The sequence below is a fragment of the Hypanus sabinus genome, chromosome 28 (assembly GCF_030144855.1).
Source record: "Hypanus sabinus isolate sHypSab1 chromosome 28, sHypSab1.hap1, whole genome shotgun sequence".
Lineage (NCBI taxonomy): Eukaryota > Metazoa > Chordata > Chondrichthyes > Myliobatiformes > Dasyatidae > Hypanus > Hypanus sabinus.
In genome coordinates this window covers 30,198,757-30,221,269 of record NC_082733.1, presented here as the reverse complement: position 1 = coordinate 30,221,269, position 22,513 = coordinate 30,198,757, and the positions used below count along the sequence as shown (strand labels likewise).

The window sequence follows — 22,513 nt, the reverse complement described above, 5'->3', positions numbered from 1 at the left end:
TGCTCAATTGTCCAGAAGCTGGAGCTCACCACGACTGAATGTGGTGAATAGGTGCTCCATTTAATGTTGATATCCAATTGAGAGATTATCTAAAATTTAGTAGACTAGAAAAAACTAACTTAGAAAAAATCATTAGGATGGGAAAAAACAATTTAAGTGGACCACTGCAGAGATTGCAGCTGCCGTTCCTTTGCCATCAGGAATTATGGCCTTAAATAAATCTCCCCATGCCAGCTAGAGAAACTGGAACAAAGACTGCCATAGTTCTGGCGGCACACCATCGACTGCACCCTCAATTATCAGTGCAGGTCTGCTACCATGAGACAGTGTCTCCAAGCCATTACAAAGCAGCAGTTGGAGGAAGTGTCTCAGCTGTAAGCAGATGAAATACACTCAGTGTATTTATTAGGTACACCTGCACACCTGCTTGTGAATGCAACTCAAGGCATAGAAGCATGCAGGCATGGTCAAGAGGTTCAGTTGTTGTTCAGACCAAACATCAGAATTGGGAAGAAATGTGACCTCAGTTGACTGCGGAATGATTGTTGGTGCCAGATGGAGCTGACAGGAAGGTGGCAGGAACTTATTTAACCACATGGTACAAATAGTGTACTGAACAGCATCTCTCAATGTTGAATCCTGAAGTGGACGGGCTGCAGCAACAGAAAAGCATGTCCGTACACTTAGTGGCCACTTCATCATGTTCAGGAGGTACCGAATAAAGTGGCCACTGAAAGTAGGTGCTTTATAAACTAATGAACTCAGGTAGCCTAACATGAACTGTCACACATTGACTTCCCAGTAGAGACCCCTTGAATTCATTTTCCCTTACGGAGTTGATGAAGTGTTTGCTTCTTTCATTGGGAGCTATGAACCCAAGGAGAACGGATTGACATTTTTGCTAAATTTCCATCAGTCAGGCAGGGATAAGCATTGTGCATGTTGATATATCATTGTGTGCACAAAAAACATCAGGTCAGTCCATCCTGAATCTCACCAGGAAGTGACTAATCCAAATTTGCAAGTCCTGATGAAGGATCTCGGCCTGGAACATTGGCTCTTTATTCCTCTCTATGGATACTGCCTGACCTGCCAAATTCCTCCGGTACTTTGTGTACCACTCTGGATTTCCAAGCATCTGCAGTATCTCTTGTGTTCAAATTTGTGATTAGCAAGCTTTCAACAAGAAATAATCAGTATCACATCAAAATATTTGTTAAACAGCTTGTATGTGTGGTTTGGGCACACGTGCTTTTGCCACTGGATATAATCTCTGAGCTTTGGGCTTGAATACTATTTTTGGACCATGTTCCATTGACCATCTGGCATTTAGAATTCTCATTGGTTAAATTCCCTTGTAACATCATTCATCTTTACTCTGTAACTTTCTCTCCAGTCCTCTGATTCTAGATCCTACCACCTTCTTTTATTAGTCCCAGAACTACCTAAGCAAAATTCTCTGTATTTCCCTCCTTAAAAGAGGGGAATGTTGTAAGAAAGGAAGGGAATGTCAGGGGGATGTCCAAGGTAGTTTTTTTTACACAAAGAGTGTTGTGTGCATGGAACACACTGTCAATGGTGGTGGTAAAAGCAGACATTTTAGGGATGTTTTAGAGACTCTCAGCTAGGCACATGGATTTATCAAGATTCAGTGCAAAACAGGCCTGGCTCTTCGAGCTGCACCGCACAGCAACCCCCCCATTTACCCTTAGCCTCACCACAGGACAACTTACAACGAGCAATTAACCTACCAACTGGTACATCTTTGGGCTGTGGGAGGAAACCAGAGCACCTGGAGGAAACACATGCAGTCGCGGGGAGAACGTACAAACTTCTTACAGACCGCAGCAGGAATTGAACCCAGATTGCTGGTACTGTTGTAGCCACTATGCTACCATGTAAGAGTTAGATTGATATTAGAGTAGGTTAAAAGATTGGCATGACATTGTGGGCCATAGGGCCTGTATTGTGCTGTATTATTCTATATTCTATGTTCTTAAACCATTCAGTTCACCTCCCCCTTGTTGGTTAAGATGCTCTTTAAAATATTCGGTTTGATCCAGTTTTTGTTTGCCCACTATTTCCTCCTTGCTTGAATCCATCCTTGTTATTGGAATTTAAACACAAAGTACACTGTCAGATCCTGACAAAGGGTCTCGACCTGCAACATTGAGTCCTGACGAAGGGTCTCGACCCGAAACGTTGACTGCTTCTTTCAATGGATGCTGCCCGACCTGCTGAGTTCATCCAGCTTTTTTGTACGTCTTTATTGGACTTCAGACATTCTACATTATTGACTAGAATAGATTTATAGGAATTTACAGCACAGAAGAGTAATCGGCTCATCGTTAGGTTAATTTTGTTCATAACCTTGCAGGATTTGGCTCATAAAAATGAAGCTTTAAAATATGACACTGTTATTGCGGTAGTAGCTTTTCACAGCGGCATCGATAATGGTTGACTCCACAGTACCTCCTATATCCCACAGTGCCACCTTCCCTTTGGGACTCACTGTGTCATTCAGGTAGTCACACTGGTGAGCAGGTAATCACAGCTGAATATGCTCCAAATTAAAATGTAATTAATTACCTTAATTGGTGGCATGTGTATAATAAGAGGAAGAATGAACCATATTGTTCATAAAGCTACAAGGATTTAATTTCCCTTCTTGTCATTTAGATCTCAGTTTCATCATTCTCTCAGTTTCAGTGCATCCATGCCCATTTTATTTATGGTGAATATCAGCCTGATGGAATCAGGAGGGTGATTGCAGTCAGTTCAGATTCTCTCTTTATCTGTGCTATTGTTATTTTGCAAAATAGTGTTCTGATGTTGCAGCTGGGTGTGCCCACTCCAACATCCATACTCGTCACAAGCAAGCAGCTTGTATTTTGTTTCTGGGTTACCGGGAACCTTGATGGTCAGTCAATAGTGTCATGACTTGTAATGCCAAGTTTATCCTTGTAAAATGTTAAGCTACCAAATCATAAAACTAAGGAGATCTGGCAGCTGAATTTGTTGCTCCCTGAGGGATACTAGACCCCTTGACAGCTAACCATTGCTTCAGTTGGTGTGTTAACCCTTTGCTAGATGCTTTCCTTTACCCATCTAATATGGGCCACTCATTTACTAGGCAATATTAACTCCTGAAGTGCTAAAAAAGAAGGATCTAGGGATTTCCTGGTGTATATGATGAATAAACTCCTCTTGGGCTTCCAGCCAGGTGCTTTATAATTATAATTATAATATTATCAATTATAATGGACAGTTCGATGATGAACTCTGACATCTTCATCAGGGATGATGTCTGGACATTTCCAGTATTTTAAGAGGATTTAAAAATACCCTCTAGATGTTGATTTTTGTATAATAACACCTCTAAAATCATAATATTATTGCCAAATGGAAGGAGGCCATATGGCCCATTGAGTCAATGCTAAATATGAGTACTGTTGAGATGTTGTTCTCCATTAAGAATGCTATATGAATGTAAGGTCCCATTATTCCTGTATAAGTAAGGAGGGCAAAAATTACTATGACTTAACATACCAATCCAGCCCAGAAAGAGCACAAATATAAGTTGTTTGAAGATAGAAAAGACTCCAGATGCTAGGATCCAAAGCAAACGCTGGAGGAACTCAATAGGTTAGGTAGTATCTACAGAGAGATGGCCAATGTTTTGGGTCTTGCCTCCACAGATGCCGACTAACCTGCTGTGATCCTCCAGCCATTTGTTTTTTTTTCAATAAGTTTGAAACTTGATTTTTTTAATAAAGACAGCATAGTACCATGTGTTCAGTTACTGAAGAGTTGTTGCTTGCCAAATCGGAAACTGCAGGGCTTGCATCCACATTCTAAATGGGGCAGTGATCCAGACAGTGAGTGGGTCAGTGTAACTGTGGGCAATACATGTCAGTATCTGTTTCAGAAACTGTCACGTTTTCCAAAACATGACTCCTTGGGGACCGCCAGTAAAGTCTGCCTGGCGGCAGCCCCGTTCCTCACACACATTTAGAGCTGATATCAGAAACTAAAAGTAATTGTGTTTAATTGCAGGTCATCGAATGCATCACACAAGGGCGTGTGCTGGAGAGGCCGAGAGTCTGTCCCAAGGAGGTATATGACATCATGCTCGGATGCTGGCAGAGAGAGCCCCAGCAGAGGCTAAGCATCAAAGACATTCATCAGCTTCTGCAAGCTCTGGGCAAGACCTCCCCCATCTACCTGGATATTCTAGGATAGTGGGCTAAGTGTTTCCGCCCCTCCTGAATGTACTTAATCCCAACAGTAAACTTTGGCTTCATTTGGGAAATTCAAAAAGTGAAGTGCCTGCTGTATATAAAATGTACAGTTGTTTTGGAGGCGGTTTTCCTGGTACCTGCACCCAGAAGGTTGTTGCAATGGAAAGGAAGTTTAGGTTCCAAACAGGGTCGCTCCAGGCTAGTGCAACCTTGGCACACCACAGCCCCCTTTCCGTGTGAAGGAGGACACAGATTAAGAGCAGTGCAAAGTCCACCAGCTCATTAAGATTATCCGACTTCCAAGTCTGATTACCCAGGAGGGTTCAAACTGCTCCCTCAGCCTGCTAAAGCTCAATCTGAATTAAGGATGCAGCCCCCAGGTCTACGCTTGCTTCAATAGTTCATCCGGTGAGCAGATCTGCTGTGGAGCTGCCGTCCCTTTGCGGTGACTTCAGACCTGGACAGGATTAGCCTCAACAGCGTTTGGATGATCACTCCAAGTTCTCTTCCAAAGGATCAACAATGTTTGGAACTTCTTAAACCTTTTGAGGGAAATCATAGTATGGATGTCTCTACAAACCTGAGAAAGTGCAGCAGAAGAGCTACCCAACCATCTCTCTTGGGGGTACAGAGCTAAAATACCCAGTGGTTAAGGCAGGTGCCACAATGGTTGCATACGTTCACAAATCGCTTGGTGTAGATTGAATCCGCCTGCTGTCCTGGCCAGTTCTATGTACCTTTTGTCAATCAACTGTTATTTTAAAGTTATTGTCAACAATCCAAGTTGTGTGCTACAGTTATGATGCTTTAAATAGCTAAGTGCATTATCCATCTGTATATTTAGACACAAATGTTTTCATTTTATTTTTATTTCTATGCTATAAAACTCAGCAAAGTTTTTTTTCTAAGAAATAGAAGTGAACTCCATATTAATATTGTGGAGGTGATAATAGGTTACACTTTTCTTTTCCTGTATGACAGGTCATAGAGTAATGAGTCACAGACATGTCCTGCTTCAGGAAGGGGTTTCCAAATGAAACTGTTGTCCTCCAAGTTACCAGTAAAGAGTCTGTAGATGTGACATGCATTTGAAATACAATGGAGATTTTTTCTGCAGATTCTGTGATTATCCTGGAGTGATGGTCAACAGTTGAAGCCATATGGGACTGTCTTGCCAGGTAGTTTGGAGCCCATCACCCATTGCCACTATCTGTAGCCATCCTTTGATTCATTTGGTCCTTGGATGAAGCCGCAAGCAGCTCTGTGGAAGGAAAAAGATTTTGTGATCTAGCCAAAAGAACTTGGGTTGGGCCCCACCATTTTTTCACCGTGGTTGGAAGCAAGAAATCTCCTCAGCATAACAATAACGTTGGTCTTTGCAGCATAAGTTCACTGAGTACCATCAATGATCACCAAGCTGGTCAACTGCTTCTTCAAGGGGAAGACTTGCAGAGGAAACAAGTGTAAATTGAGGGAAGGCTCAGATTTCACAGAAGCAACTTCTATCTCTTCTTTCTGATTGCCAGTTGGCAGTCTAGAGATGAACAATGGTTGTACTGAGTACTAATCAGATGTCAAAAGCTGTGCCAACTTTAAATCTCACCAGGATGTGTCTAAGTTCAAAACTGTGCATCAGATGTTGGAGTCCTGAAATGGGCTTTAAGTTATGGAGGGTTTCTCAAATGTTGAGCTGCGCTGTTTTATTGCTCCTGTATATTTTGTTGGTCATTTTCTACCAAGAAATAGCTGTGCTCTGATAAACTTAACAAGTGAAGGACAGAGGCCATAGCACAGAGACAATTGAACTGGACTTAAGTAATGGCAAAGAGTGGGATTAGCAACCTCATCCTCTAAATCTTCAAAGATGACCCAATTTCTCACATTCAGAAAGCTTTTAACCTCATGTTCTACGATTCACATTTATGCTAAAATGGAGAGACAATGAAGCAATGTTCACTCTGTGAACATAGAATTCCACCAAACTAGCAAATTGGACAAAAGATGGGAAAAGAAATAAAAGTCTGGAAGCCTACTTGGACAACGCTCTGGCCACTGAATCTTGGCAAATATGTCTCCAACCTTGACATGGAGCATCATGTGTGCCAATTCAAAAACGTAATCTGGGAACAAGTTACAAGTGGCAGTGATTAACAGTAATCATGTGACCTGTCAAAAGCCAATCAGAGATGCTGAATTAGACAGTGCATCCCAAATTCTCTCTCATTTGGCTTGTGTTATCGAAAGACTTGACAGCATTCCATTAAGATCTGTAGATGCTGAGGAGCTGAAGAAAATGCCACATCCTTTATGTTTTTATTCCAGAGCCACCTTTAGTTTTTTTTTGTTGTGAAAGGGAAGCAAGCCGTTAATAGTATTTTTTTTCTTGTTGCCATGTATATGCCATTCACCTCCATTACTCCCTGAACCAAGACTGAAAATGAGCTGGAAAGAATTGATGCCAGAGTGTCTAACACTTACCAAGTGCAACTTTGGACAGATTTGCCATCCTGGGAATTAAAATTAATTGGCCTGGCAAAGACGCGGCATTGACACTGAAGATGCAGTTAAGGCCAGCTCAGTCGCTGACGTATGAAAGTAACAAGGAGACCAAAATACCTCTGGTATAGCAAATCACAAAAAAAGTTTTGGGAAGGACTTCTCTTGGTCTGTATTGGCTGAGCTGTATTTTGCAAACATATTTCAAATTGTGTTCGAATGACCGGAGAAAATCTCCAACAAAGTGTTCACAATATAACACCAAATGTATACCTCAAGATCTCAGTACATCATGAGGTGCCATGCCTGAGGAACAGTTATGTGTCAGCAGAAAAGTCAGTGTTGAGAAGAAGTGATCCGATGTTTATTTAATGCAGAGCTTAGCGAGCCAGGAGTGTGGACAATAACTGTCTCTCATTTAACTTTTCCCCCAGCTGTCTGTCAGGTCTGTCATTGACTAAAACAGTCCCCACGTGAATTTACAATGACATGTGCAAATCAAATATTGCATTTCCCAGATAAGCAGTTGGCTGGGATGCTCATTGAAGACTCATTAATTAAAGACCCCATTGTCCTATATAGGCTGAAATCTGACAACATATTCCATCATCTGCCATCTGGCTGTTTCTCTGTAAATCTAATTCTCATTAAAAGCAGAAAAGTCAAAGTTTTGATGAGTAAACCTTAAAAAATGTACTTTTGTATTACGCACGCTGCTGATTCTGTCCAAGGGTTAACAAAACTGTGGATATAAAAAAAAACTATTCAGGCTTTCACTGATCTGTGGGAACAATGGATACTTGTAAAGGAAGGGCTTCACAGTGTCATAAATCCAAAGCCTGTTGACACTCACTAATCAATAAATAACTGAGTTAAAAAAAAGTGAGTAACTGCCCCGTAACTCGGTTCTAATTATTTTGATTGCTTCCAACAAATCTCATCCTTATAACTAAAGTAAATCTTAGTTATTCACATGATTAATAGGCCATCCCATGTACATGAGGGGATGATGGAAACAGAATGTATGGTTAATGTTCACACAGCCGGCAAGCTAGTTAGAGGATTACTTCTTTATTACATCCAACTTTTAGAATATTGGTGTGTGATGAACCAGGAAACACTTGATAGCAGCCACATCAATTGGTTTGGGACAGCCATCACTTTCAACTCTCAACTCTGCTACTTCCTAGGGAACAGTATTTCAGCTAACTACAGAAGTCTGTAACTTCTGAAAGAGTTGCTTTAATACTTAGAAAGAGTTGCTTTTTGGGATGATGAGATTGTCCTTTGAGGAGAAATTAACAAAGTCACCCAAAGCGGTGCGAGATGATCCAGTTCTTGAAAGGGTTTACAAGGATAGTTGCTGGGAGAATCATTCCCTTGGCTGGCGAGATTAAGAATTGGTGGTCTAGCTCAGAATAAGCAGGGAGCTGTTTGGAACTAAGATGAATGGAAGCTTTTTCACCCAAGGGGTTACCTTTGGATTTCTTCCTAACCTAGGGGGATGCACGTCCTTAGTCACTAAGTAGACAACTGATTTATAGATGCTAAGGAACTCCACAAATATGGGAATGATATAGGAAGGTAAAAATGAGTTAGATGATTAGCCATCTAATCATCTGAATGGCAGAAATGGCTTGATGAACCAAATGGCTCACTACTGAAATGTTTCTTGTGTTTTTATTCCAACATGAAAACACTAACCTATTGTGCATTGTCACTTCCTTCCACCAGTACTGCTCACTGCCCGTTCCATTCAGGCAGCCAATACTCCTGCTATCTTTACGCTCTGAAATTGTCCCTGCAATCCCCTCTTACTCTACAAATAACAGTCCTACCTTAAGACAGTTCTCTTAGATCAAGCTTTTGATTTCCCCTTCTGATATTTTCTTAAAATCCATTTAATCTGATTCTGCCCCTGTGAAACACCATGGGACATCTTTCTATGTTAAAGGCTCTATATACTTGCAAGTTGTTGATAATGATTTATGCAAGTGAATTATAAAGTCACATGTGAGCATGAGACCATTAGACATTCTATCATTATTATCAGGCCATGTCAAATAAAATCATTCAATTTCTCCTCGCTGTCATATTGAACCTGATCTCTTTGTTTTCTGTTTCCTCATGATTTCTTCACTCATTAGTTGTGTCCTTCTCCAACTCTCTCTGTAAGAGTAACAATGCAGTTAGTGTCTGAAGCCACTGTTCAGAGCAGAAGGATGTAGGGTACTCAGCAAAATATATAGGAAGCTCCAGAGAGGTCCAGGGTTCACTTAAAATGATACTGCAATTGAACTAGCAATATGCTTAAAATTCGTCATCTCTCAGCTACACATTAAAGTTTAACTTTAATTATCACATATATATTGGAACATACAGCAAAATGCACCACTTGCATCATAGCAGATAAGTGAAGGATTGTGATTGTGTCACTGCCAACACCAATATAGCATGCGCACAACTCATTCACCATAACTGTATGTCTTTGGAATGTGGGAGGAAACTGGAGCACCTGTGTGGACAGGGGCTGAAAGTGCAAGCTCCTTGCAGACTGGCAGAAATTGAATCTCAATCTTAAGCTGGTGCTGTAACACTAACCACTATGCCACAGTGCTGCCAAGTATTTCAGTGTCCATGTATTAAACAAAATTACTGCTTCAAATGTGAACTTTATATCATAATTGAGATCACAGTGGGAATACTTGTTCCAATTATTTATGTTGTGTGAATATTGCTGGGATAGTCACCATTTATTGCCCATCCCTCATTGCACTTGAGAAAGTGGTGATGAACTGTTGACTCCTTCTGGTGAATATACTCCCACAATGCCGTTGGATGGACTGTTCCAGTACTATGCCCTAACAACATAGAAAGAACAGTGACATATCTTAAATGTAATTCAGCAGGGAACTTACAGAAGTTGGTGTTCCCAGGTGCCTTCCATCATTGCTCTGGACTAAAAAAATTTAAAGATCAAGTCAAATTCCTTCAAGTAATCTTGGAAATCTGAAGTTTATTAAACAAACTGATTTAAAAAATGGATGTAGCATTCAAGTTCAGTGTACCAAAGTGAGTGTGAAAGTCTCAGATTTTCTCTTAAACCATGACCAATTTAAATAGAAGGAACACTCGGAGGGAAAAAGGTAAATTTTCATTCAGCATTTATTTAATTTTTCATGTCTAGACATATTTTACTTTCTTTAAAATTTCCTAAAGAAGGTATTGTTTAGATCTTTCATAATATAAATTATATTTTCATGGATATTTTGTATCAGAAACATCCAAAAAATCTGGGGTGGTCATATCTTGCTTGTTCTCTAAATCTCTGCAGAAAATTTTTGCCACCCCTTCCACCTAAGTCCCCCACCACTAACATGCTGATAAAGTTTGTGGGGCATTACCATTGTGAACAGAGCTGGCTTTGTGCAGTGAGTTATCCCTGTCAGATTTGCAGTGGTTAAATATGGAGTTACTTTGAGGGTCAGAAGCAAACTGAACTCATTCTCCACTCACCCTCAAATCCAGACCACTGATATTACTAACAGTGACTCTAAACCCTATATGGATTACTGATGTCCTTCAGGGAGGAGAATCTCTGGACCTGACCTCATAGCCTAGGCCTATGCTTGGAATCAAGACCGACTTTAGGGTCGTTTATTCATTACTTTCCTTTGGTGAGATCTGACGAAGCTCTCAGTTTAACCAAACACTTTTTTCATCTCAATATATTAATATGCTCAAATATTTAACTGGATATTCTGGCCAACTGCACAACATTTCCAGCCATTTCTCTTCTTAATTTTGAAGACATTCAGAGAGGAGAGAAGGATCTATAAACTCCGTAGCACTTTCTGATAAGTGTCGTGGAGATTAAATACAAACTCACCAAGAACCAGTTCTGCGTCTGGAGTGTGTATTAGACACGAATAATGATGTTACCTATGTTTTATAAGACCCTTTGGTTTTCATCATTCGGTGCTATATTAGTTGTTCCTGTCTTAAAAATAACACACTGTTTGATCTTGTTTGAACACATTGAAATGTCCCTGTCTCCCTTTCTGGATTCTATTTAAAACAGATATGCAATTTCCACAGTAAAGACCATTAAGTTTCATATGCTGGTCCAAACTTCCCTCCCACCCCATTTCCTAAGGATACAGTATATCTCCTCAAGAATGATGTTTATTTAATCAGAATCAGGTTTAATATCACTGGCACATGTCGTAAAGTTTGTTGTTTTTGTGGCAGCAAAATACATAATAATAAAAACTATGAATTATAGTAAATTAGTAAACACACATGTGGTGGCGCGTGGCCTAGTGGATAAGGCATCGGTCTAGTGATCTGAAGGTCACTGGTTCGAGCCTCAGCTGAGGCAGTGTGTTGTGTCCTTGAGCAAGGCACTCAACCACACATTGCTCTGCAACGACACTGGTGCCAAGCTGCTTGGGTCCTAGTTCCCTTCCCTTGGACGACATCAGTGGTGTGGAGAGGGGAAGGATTGCAGCTTGGGCAACTGCCGGTCTCCCATACAACCCTGCCCAGGCCTGCACCCTGGAAACCTTCCAAGGCGCAAATCCATGGTCTCATGAGACTAATGGATGCCTCGTAAACACACACACACACACATTTACTAATATAAAAAAGTGAAATTAAATAAGTTGTGCAAAAAAGTAGTGAGGTAGTGTTCATGAGTTCAATGTCCATTCTGAAATCAGATGACAGAGGGGAAGAAGCTGCTCCTGAATCGTTGAGTGTGTGCCTTCAGGCTTTCCTGACGGTAGCAATGAGAAGAGGGAATGGGGGTCCTAAAAGATGGATGCTGCCTTTTCGAGGCATCACTTCTTGACGATGTCCTGGATGTCACAGCCGCCCATGATGGAGCTAACTGAGTTCACAACTTCCTGCAGCTTCTTTCGATCCTGTGCCAAGGCCACCTCATACCAGACGGAGATGCAGCAAAGAAAAACCTAATCACAAGGACCATTAGACTGCAAAGGCAGCATTCACTGGGACCATTCTAAATTATATCTCATCTTTCACGTAATAAAGTTTTACTCCTATAAAATAAATTTGATTTACTGCTGATTGGAGGTGGCAGACGCATTCTGGCAATATCATTCTCAGAAATGATGAGTTTTTATTGGAGAACCCAGGAAGGCTGACTTAACATTGTGTGTTGTGCAGATAGATCAATGTCTTGTGATGCAGCCGTACTTTATCGGTCAAGGTTACTTGCATAATAGCAAAGGCCGCGGCAAACCAGCAGTTTTAAGATGAGCAGCTAGTTCTAGATCCCCCTTGAGAATAAAATGTCTGTCATTTGACGTGGATTGGAAGTGAAGAATTATACCTGCTTTGTAAAGCAAATTGCATCAAAAAAAAATCCAAGCTTTGCTAATTGTTCCACATATTTAGATCCAGTTTGATCCATTAGGTTTTATGTGTCTGTTGTTGATGTCCTTTAAACAATAATTACATTTATAACTCTTCCTGAAAGCATTCACTGACCAAGTGTCCTTGACAGTGCATCTTGCACTTATTATATGTGTGTATGAGATTTTAACTCAGAAGAGCCTTAAGACCATAAGACATAGTAGCAGAACTAGGCCATTCAGCCCATCAAGTCTGCTCCACTGATTTATTATCTCTCTGAACCCCTTTGATGACTAGTCTAATCAAGAACCTATCAGCCTCTGCTTTAAATATACCCAATGACTTGACCTCCGCAGCTGCCTGTGGCAATGAATTCCACAGATTCACCACCCACTGCGTAAAGAAATCCCTCGTCACCTCTGTTCTAAAGGGACATCCCTCTATTCTGAGGCTGTGCCTTTAGGTCCAAGAATCCACCACTATAGGAAACATTCTCCCTACACCCACTCTATCTATATTCAATAAGTTTCAATGAGATCCCCTCTCATTCTTCTAAACTCCAATGACCATAGGCCCAGACCAATCATGCTCTAACCCTTTCATTCTTGGAATTATTCTTACGGACCTCTTCTGGATTCTTTCCAATGATAAGGGGCCCAAAACTGCACCAAATGACTCCGGGAGTGGGCAATTTCAGCTGTAAGGTTGAAATGGAGAAACGGGGTGATTCTCCTTCGAGCAAAGAAGGTTTAGATGTAAACAAGACTGCAACTGATTCAGATAGGTTAACTGATAGGTTGTCGTTGATTGGTGGTTCAAAGTTTACAGATTTAAAATTAGAGGCAACAGATATTTGGGAGATGTAAGGAAAATCTTTATCACTAAGACAAGGGGCCCCAATATTTCTTATGCCATGGATTTTTGCCATTAACCAAGGAGTTCATAGATCCCAGGTTGGGAAACTTGCACTTAGAGAATGTTTATGATGTGGAACTGTTCCTATGAGTGGAAACAGCATCATTCAAGGCTTTCAGAAGAATTAAATTAGTACTTCAGGGAAAAATATTTGTAGGACAAAGGGGAGAGGGAGGAAATGGGACTAACAGAATGAATGAATTGGGAGCATCATATACCCAAGTTGGCCTCCTTCACTCTGATTCTAAAAAGAGGACAAATGAAGGCTTCAAGAACAAGGGGTGGGTTGTAGAGCAATATTACATTACATGTTACAAATACAGCAGGGCAGTGTGACCATCCCTTCTTTAGCTGGCATTAATCAGAGAGATAGGTAACAGTCTTGGTATAGCTTTCCTGCCTCATTGACGCATCAGTGTCGACATAGAGTCTTTTGGAGTTGACTCTACTGCCACACTTTCAAAGCCTAGTCTACTTTAGAATTTGGATCAAATTCATGCTGGAATTGTAACTGAAAACAAAATTCTAATCTAAAGTTTATCTTTATTTGTCATATGTACATCAAAACAAAGAAACATGCGGTGGACTATGCCAGTTGTGTCAAATCAAATTCTGGCACCAACATAGCATGTCCATAACTTACCTACCTTAACCCCAACCATACACCTTCGGAATGCGGGAGGAAACCGAAGCTCCCGGAGTCACGGGGGAGAATGTGCAAACTCTTTACAGACAGTGGTGGGTATCGAACCACAACATTACAGCTGGCGCTGTAAAGCGATCGTGCTAACCGCCATGCAAGCATGCCGCCTTACACAGACACTTATATCTTTGGTCTGTGTATATGCCATTAATGAACCCACCCACAACCCTGAAATCAAAGCTGTCCTCGCGAAGGCACAGAAAACAATCTGGGGTCTTGTCACCCCATTTAAGATGGAGCTTGATGATCTCAATTTAGCTCATTGATGCCTATAAATACACGTCACTGTAAGTGTGTAGGAAGTGCAGAATCAGCTTGCACACAGAAAGTTAGCAGCCATCTTCCCGGTTTGAATTTTGGTCAGGGAAAGTTTCCCTGCTCTCCAGAATAGTGCAATGGAACCCAGGAGTGTAGATGCTAAGTCTGAACAACAACACCATCGACATTGCGGCATATCCTCCGTTCTGCCTTAGAGTGCCAGCTTCGGCCTCTTTATTAGGATGTGAAGTAATGATATTGTGAATCGAAGGTGAAGGAGCCACTGAGCCAGTGCTGTAGCGAGAAGCAGGAAATATTAGTGAGTCAAAGTAAGTGTAAACCATAAACCAGGGCTTTGTGTGGTGATGATAAAGTCATATGTCAAAATGCAATTGTGCAAAATGAATGGATTAGCTGCCTTTCCAACTCTAGCTATTTTTCCAAAGCTACTTTTCAGTTCAATAGTTTTGCTATCAGAAGTGATATTTTGTTTTACCATGCTGCCTGCAATGGGATATATTGATGTGGAGGCTGCCAGTTTTTTGAATTTACAGTTTTCTACAGCCAATTCTTAAGGCTGGAACTTTGTTATGGATAGTGCATTGGGCCTGCGTCCAAAGTTAGGCTTTGCCATTTCTCTGGACTTCCAGTGTCGACGTTGCTGGAACTGCACATGACATTGGGGCCAGGGGCAGTAAAAATGAAATATCAATTAGACAGATGGACTGGTCACAATTAACTTGCAAAGAAGAAAAGATCTGCAGATGCTGGAGATCCAAAGCAACACACACAATATGCTGGAGGAACTCAGCAGGCCAGGCAGCATCTATGCAATAGAGCAAATAGTCAACATTTCAGGCCAAGACCCTTCATCAGAAATGCATTTCAACAGTACCTTTCACATCCCTGGGGAAAAAATTCGGAAGTGCTTTACAGCCAATTAAGTTTTTTTTCTAGGAATGGTTGTTATTATGATGTACATAAATTGCAAGATATTCCAGTTAGTTGAGTGGTGACGCAGCAACAACCTTGCACTGAACGTCAGTAAGACCAAAGAGCTGATTGTGGACTTCAGGAAGGGGAGGACCAGGGAACACAAAACAATCCTCAAAGAGGGATGAGAAGTGGAGAGAGTGAGCAATTTTAAGTCCCTAGGAGTCAAGAGGATCTAACCTGGTCCCAACATATTGATGTAACCATAAAGAAGGCAAGACGGTGGCTATATTTCATTAGGAGTTTGAGGAGCTTTGATTTGTCACCTAAAACACTCAAAAACCAATGTACCATGGTGAGCATTCTGACAGGCTGAATCACTGTCTGGTATGGGGGGGGGGGGGGGCGAACTACTGCACAAGATCGAAGTAAGTTGCAGGAACTTGTAAAATTAGTCAGCCCATCCTGGGTACTAGCCTCCATAGTATCCAAGACAACTTCAAGGAGCGATGCCTTGAAAGGTAGCACACATTATTAAGGACCCCCATCACCCAGGTCATGCCCTGTTCTCTTTGTTACCATCAGGAAGGAGGTACAGAAACCTGAAGGCACACACTCAGCAATTCAGGAATAGCTTCTGTCCCTCTGTCATCTGATTTCTAAATGGACATTGAACCCATGAAAACTACCTCTCTTATTTTTACTATTTCTGTCTTTTTTCAAATTTAGCTGTTCAATATACATATATATACTTACTGTAATTGATTTGCTTATTTTTTATATTGCATATTGCATTACACTGCTGCTGCTAAGTGTCACACATATGCAGCAATATTAAACCTAATTCTGATTCTGATAATTTGGACATGAGACGTGTCCAAGTTATCTTCTGTCATTGCAATAATCTACTTTACATATAAACATAGGAATTAGGATCAGGACTAGCAAGCTCAGCCACACAATCATAAAGTTATAGGGGACTCATAGAATAGTTCAGCATAGAAACAGGCTCTTCAGCCCATGTACTCCATTCTAAACCTTCTAATCTGCCTAGTCCCATCGACCTACACCTGGATCATAGCTTTCCATACCTCTCCCATTCATGTACCTAACCAAACTTCGCTTAAATCAAAATTGCATCCACCACTTGCACTGGCAGCTCGTTCCACCAACCTCAGATTAAAGTTTTCCCTCATGTTCCCCTTAAACATTCCACCTTTCACCCTTTACCCATAGCCTCTAGTTATAGTCTCACCCAACCTCAGTGGAAAAATCCTTCTTGCATTTGTCTTTTCTATACTCCTCATAATTTTGTATACCTCTATCAAATTTCTCCACAATCTTCTACACCCGAAAGTTCTAACCTATTCAATCTTCCTTACAATTTAGGTCCTCCAGTCCCAGCAATATCCTTGTAGATTTTCTCTGTACTCATTCAATCTAATTTACATCTTTCCTGTAGGTAGCTGACCAAATCTGCACACAATACTCAAAATACTGCCTCACCAATGTCTTATACAACTTCAACGTAACATTCTCCCAACCCCTGTACTCAATATTTTGATCTATGACTTATGGATCTGTATTCCCAGATCCCTTTGTTATACCACAGTCCTTAGTGCTCGACCACTTATTGTGTAAGACCTAAACTGGCTGGTCCCCCCAAAGTACAAAACATCACTCTTGTCTGTATTAAATTCCATCAGCCATTTTCAGTTTATTTTTCTGGTTGGCTCAGATCCCACCGCTAACTTGGACAGTCTTCCTCGCTGTCTACTCCAACCCCAGTGATGGTGTCATCCAGAAATTTGCTGATCCAGTTAAGCACATCATCATCCAGATTGTTAATATAAATGGCAAACAGGAATAAACCCCGTGCCGATCCCTGTAGCCCTCCACTAGTCACAAGCCTCCAATCAGAGAGGCAATCATTTACGACTGCTCTCTGACTTCTTCTGCAAAGCCAATGTCTCATCCAATTTACTACATCATCTTGAAAGCCAAGCAACTGAACTTTCTTGGCCAACCTCCCCTGTGAGACCTTGTCAAAGGCCTTGCTGAAATCTATGTGGACAACGTCCACTGCCTTGCCTTCTCCAATTTCCTGGTAACATCCTGAAAAACTATAAGATTGGTTAGACATGACCTAGGACACAAAAAACCATGCTGACTATCCTTAATCAATCCCTGTCTATCCAAATTCTCATAGATCTAGTCTCTTAGAATACCCTCCAAAAACTTTCCCACTACTGACTTCAGGCTCACCGGCTTATAATTTCCTAGTTTATTCTTAGAGCCCTTTTGAATAGTGGAAAAACAATAACTATCCACCAACACTTTGGTACCTCACCTAACGCCAAGGATGATTTAAATACCTCTGCTAGGGCCCCTGCCTCACACAGAGTCTGAGGGAACACCTGGTCATGTCCTGGTGATTTGTCCACCCTGACTTGCCTCAAGACAGCGAACACCTCCTCCTCTGTAATCTGTATCAGGTCCATGGCCTCGCTGCTGCTTTGCCTCACTTCTATAGACTCTGTGCCCATCTCCCATGTAAATACAGATGCAAAATATCCATGTAAGATCTCCCCCATCTCTTTTGGCTCAATGCATAGCTTACCATTCTGATATTCCAGAGGGCCAGTTTTGTCCCTTGTAGTCCTTCTGCTCTTAACATAATTTTTTATTATTTTACTTTATTGAGATACAGTGCTAAATAGGCCCTTCCAGCCCTTTGAGCCAAGTCGCCCAACAATCTCCTGATCTAACCCTAACCTGTGCTGGCATCTGTCGGTCTCGTGAGACCATGGATCTGTGCCTGGAGTTTCCAGGGCGCAGGCCTGGGCAGGGTTGTATGGGAGACCAGCAGTTGCCCAAGCTGCAGGCCTTCCCCTCTCCACGCCACTGATGTTGTCCAAGGGAAGGGCACTAGGACCCAAGCAGCTTTGCACCGGTGTCATCACAGAGCAATGTGTTGTTAAGTGCCTTGCTCAAGGACACAAACACGTTGCCTCAGCTGAGGCTCAAACCAGTGACCTTCAGATTACTAGTCCAATGCCTTATCCACTAGGCCACGTGCCACCACAACCCTAACCTAATCATGGGACAATTTGCAATGACCAATTACCCTGCCGACCACAGTGGCTGTGGGAGGAGACCGGAGCTCCTAGAAGAAACCCACGCGATCACAAGGAGAACATACAAACTCCTTACAGGCAGCTGTGGGAATTGAACTCACATTGTCTGTACTGTAAAGCGGTATGCTAAACACTACACTACCGTGCTACCCTAAGAAGCCCTTAGGATTCTCCTTCACTTTGTCTGCTAGAACAATTTCATGCCCACTTTTAGCTTTTCTGATTTCTTAAGTGTTCTCTTGCATTTCTTATACTCCTCAATAACCTCAGTTGTTCCTATCTGCCTATACCTGCTATGCACCTCCTGTTTTCCCCTTAAGCAGGGCTTTAATATCTCTCAAAAACCAAGTTTCCCTAAATCTGTTATCCTTGCCTTTTATTCTAAGCTTCGTGCTCTCAAAATTTCACTTTTGAAGGTCTCCCACTTAACAAGTGCACCAATGCCAGAATCAGCCTTTCCCAATTCACACTTGCCGGATCCTTTCCAATACCATCGAAATTGGCCTTCCTCCAAATTAGAATCTCAACCACAGACCAGACTTATCCTTTCCCATATTTACTTTGAAACTAATGGCATTACGATCACAAGATGCAAAGTGCTCCCCTACACAAACTTTTGTCACCTCCCCTGTCTCATTCTCTAATAGATCAATTTCATCCACTCTCTTGTTGGAACTCTATGTACTGATTGAGGAAACTTTCCTGAACACTCTTGTCAAACTCTACCTCATCCAGTCCTTTTCCATTATAGGAGTCGCAGTCAATATGTGGAAAGTTAAAATCACCCACTTTCACAACGTTATGTTCCTTGCAACAGTCTGTAATCTCTTCACATTTGTTCCTCTAAATCCCCCAGACTGTTGGGTGGCCTATTATATAGCCCCATTAGTGTGGTCACACCTCTCTTTTCCTCAGTTCCTGAACCAGACAAGCTCTCCTGTATGTCCTGACTGAGCACTGCCATAACATTTTTCCTAACTAGTAACACCACACCTCCCGCTCTATCACATCAAAAAATAATGGAACTCTGGAATATTGAGCTGCCAGCCTGCCCCTCCTGAAAACAAGTCTCACTAATGGCTACAATATCATAATTCTATGTGTTGATGCATTCCCTGAGCTCACCTGCCTTTCCTACAATACTTCTTTCATTGAAATATAGACAACTCAGAACTCACCGTGCTCAACCTTCTGCTTCCTGACTTTATCTACAGTCTAAACAACATGTCTCCACAACCACTTTACTACCTGTTCTGGCACATTGGTTAGCATCTCCCTATAACTCTAGTTTAGTACCCTCCTCACCAACACCTCCCCCCCCCCCCCCGCCCCATGCAGTGCTAGCAAACCCTCCCGCTGGGTTATCAGTCCCCCTCCAGTTTAAGTGAAAACCCTTTCTTCTGTACAGGAAGAGAGCTCAGCGTTCCAAAAATCTGAAGGTATCAGCCTTACACCAACTCCTCCATTCTTCAGAATCAGGTAGCATTGATACAGGACATGAAATTTGTGGTTTTGTTGCAGCAAACAGTACAATACATATAAAATTACTAGAAGTTACAATAAGAAATATAAAAAAGTGAGATAGGCATTGCCCTTGCCCTTAATTCACTTGTTCCATTTCTGACACCTATTCCCTCCTTTTCACAATCTCTCTGTCTCCATCTCTGGAAACAACTGTCAACCGGCATCTTTTATAAATAACCCTATCGATTCCCACAGCTACACACACAAAAATGCTGCAGGAACTCAGCAGCTCAGCCAACATCTGTAGAAGGGAATAAACAGTTGCCGTTTCCGGCCGAGACCCTTCATCAGGACTCGTGGCTACCTTGATTATACCTTTTCCCACCCTGTCTCCAGTAAAAACGTTATTCCATTTTCTCAGTTCTGTTGTCTCGGTCGCATCCGATCCAGGATGATGCTTTCCTTTCCAGGAATTCAATTCAATTCAAATTTAATTGTCATTCAACCATACACAAATACTCATGAATACATCCAGATGAAACAGCATTACTCCAGGGTCAAGGTGCAAAACACAGTACCAACAGTCACGCAGGGCACAAAGCACATATAGCACATATAAGATAGAAAGATAGAAGATCGCAATAAGGAAGTGTAAACTCGAGCCATCCAACACCTCAGAAATCTGCAGACAACCATAATAGAGCTTGTCTTTTACCGAGCTAACACTGGGGGTGGGGGGAGGGGAGCACCAACTCCTACTGGGACAGCACGCCACATTGTCCCCAGGGGAATGTATCAGTTCTGACGCGTCCCTCCTGGTGGCTGTAATCAGGTGACACCACAGCTCGAGGCCTAGTCTTCGCACATACAGAATATCATAAAATATGACCATGATAAATATATATACGTATATAGTCTAGACCCTGACTCCATTGAAATCTTCAGTCGACCACAATAGAGCTTGTCTTCTGCTGAGCGAACACTGAGGTGGGAATGGGGCATCACCAACTCCAGCCTGGATACTGCGCCATACCACTCCCAGTTGAGCATACCAGCTCCGACACCTCTCTCCTGGCGAAGGAGATGTCCTCCTTCTTCAAAGATCGAGGTTTCCCTTTCTGCACCATCTCTCCTATTTCCTGGACCTCCATGCCCACCCCATCTTCCTGCCACCTTAACAAAGAGTTCCTCATGCCCTTACCTACCACCCCATGAGCCTTCACATCCAACACATCATTCTCCACAACTTCCACCATCTCAAATACATCTTTACCTCCACCCCACTCTCTGCCTTCCACAGTGATTCCCTTGTCCATTCATCCCTCCCCACTAATCTCCTTCCCGGCACTTATCCCTGCAAGCACCCAACGTGCCACACCCGCCCATTCACCTCCGCCCTCACCTTCATTCAGGGTCCTAAACAGGTGAGGCAACACTTCACCTGCAAATCCACTCAGGTCATCCGTTGTACCCGGTGCTCCCTGTGCAGCTTCCCCTACATTGGTGAGACCCGTCATAAATTGGGAGAATGCTTCACTGATCACCTCTGCTCCATCTTCCAAAAGCAGAACTTCCCAGTGACCAAACATTTTAATTCCAATTCACATTCACGTTCTGACATATCAATCCACGTGCCACGATGAGGCCACCCAAAGGTTAGAGTATCAACACCTTATATTCTATGTAGGAAGCCTCCAACTTGATGGCATGAATATTGATTTCTCCTTCCATTAAAAAAAAATCCCCCAATCCCTCCCCTCTTCTTCACTCCAGCTTCTTCTCACTTTTCCCTGGTGCAGCTTCTCCTTTCCTTTCCCCAATGATCCATTCCTCTCTCCTATCAGGTTCCTTCATCTCCAGGCCTTTACCTTTCCCAACCACCTGGTTTCACCTATCACCTTCTAGCTATCCTTCTTACCCTCCCCTCACCTTTTTATTCTGGCATCTTCCCCCCTTCCTTTCTAGTTCTGAAGAAAGGTTTCGGCTAGAAACGTCGCCTGTTTGTTCATTTCCATGGACCCTGCCTGACCTGCTGAATTTTTCCAGCATTTTGTGCGTGTTGCTTTGGATTTCCAGCATCTGCAGAATTCTTGTGTTTAAGATATATTGACAAAGGTACCAGACAGAACTCCCTCACTCACTTCTGTGTCAATCTTGGGGACCTTGGAAACCTTGGCTTAATGTCTCATAAGGAGCTAAGTCCCTACAAAATGGAAGATGAGGTTGATGGGGGATACATGAAGTGGAGTCAAAGAAAGATGAGCAAACAGATTAGGCTCTGTGTAATTCTTCATTGAATCAATGGCTCGGTTAGGAATAGGAGAAACTCAGCATTTATCATTTATCTTAGCATGAGATTTCTTAACTGTTTTTTTTTTATCTTTAGTAGTGGTCTCCAAATAAAGGTCACCATGATGGAGGTTAATTAGGGACAGGCCCAATTATAAGACTTTTCTTTATTCTTAATTGCATAGTTTTATAGAATTGTTTGGTGCTTTAAAAACTATCAGGGCAAAGGTGTTTGCCCTCTGCCCACAGTTGCATTTTGCCCCCATGTTTACTTCTGATCCGTAAACATGGAACTCAAACATGGCTCAGTTAAGAAGTCCCTGCTGTAAATGCTAAGTGAGCTGATCTGAATGTAAGTTTAATGGCTGCCAAAATATTCTCCCAGGTGTATAGTGAGTCTGGTAGACTCCTTTGTTTGTGTTAAGTGTGACACAGAAGGTGAGTATTTCAGCTGAAGTGTGAAAGAAGGGAAATGTGTGCTGGGCACATCATCTAATGATATTGAAATATTGGTTATCATGCGAGTAGTAATGCTGACGGAACCATACCTCACTGCGTCTACAACATCGGGGAGTTTAAAGTTCAAATTCAAAGTACATTTTAAGTCAGTTAAAAGTAAAGAAGGCAATATTATCAAAGGCGAATAAGAGCTAGTTCTGATGTTCTGATTCTTCTAGATATTTGCTTTTTACAAATAT

General features: G+C 41.9%; 1 protein-coding gene across 2 annotated transcripts in view; it reads left to right on the top strand.

The window, feature by feature from the left end:
- Positions 1-9,668, top strand: part of LOC132382542 (NT-3 growth factor receptor-like) — a 951,566-nt gene extending 941,898 nt beyond the window's left edge. For both annotated transcript variants that reach the window (XM_059952849.1, XM_059952848.1), the window contains exon 17: positions 4,057-9,668. In XM_059952849.1, the coding sequence (XP_059808832.1) occupies positions 4,057-4,242 (186 nt within the window). In that variant the 3' untranslated portion in view covers positions 4,243-9,668. The remainder of the gene's footprint in view (positions 1-4,056) is intronic.
- Positions 9,669-22,513: the final 12,845 nt, after the last annotated feature.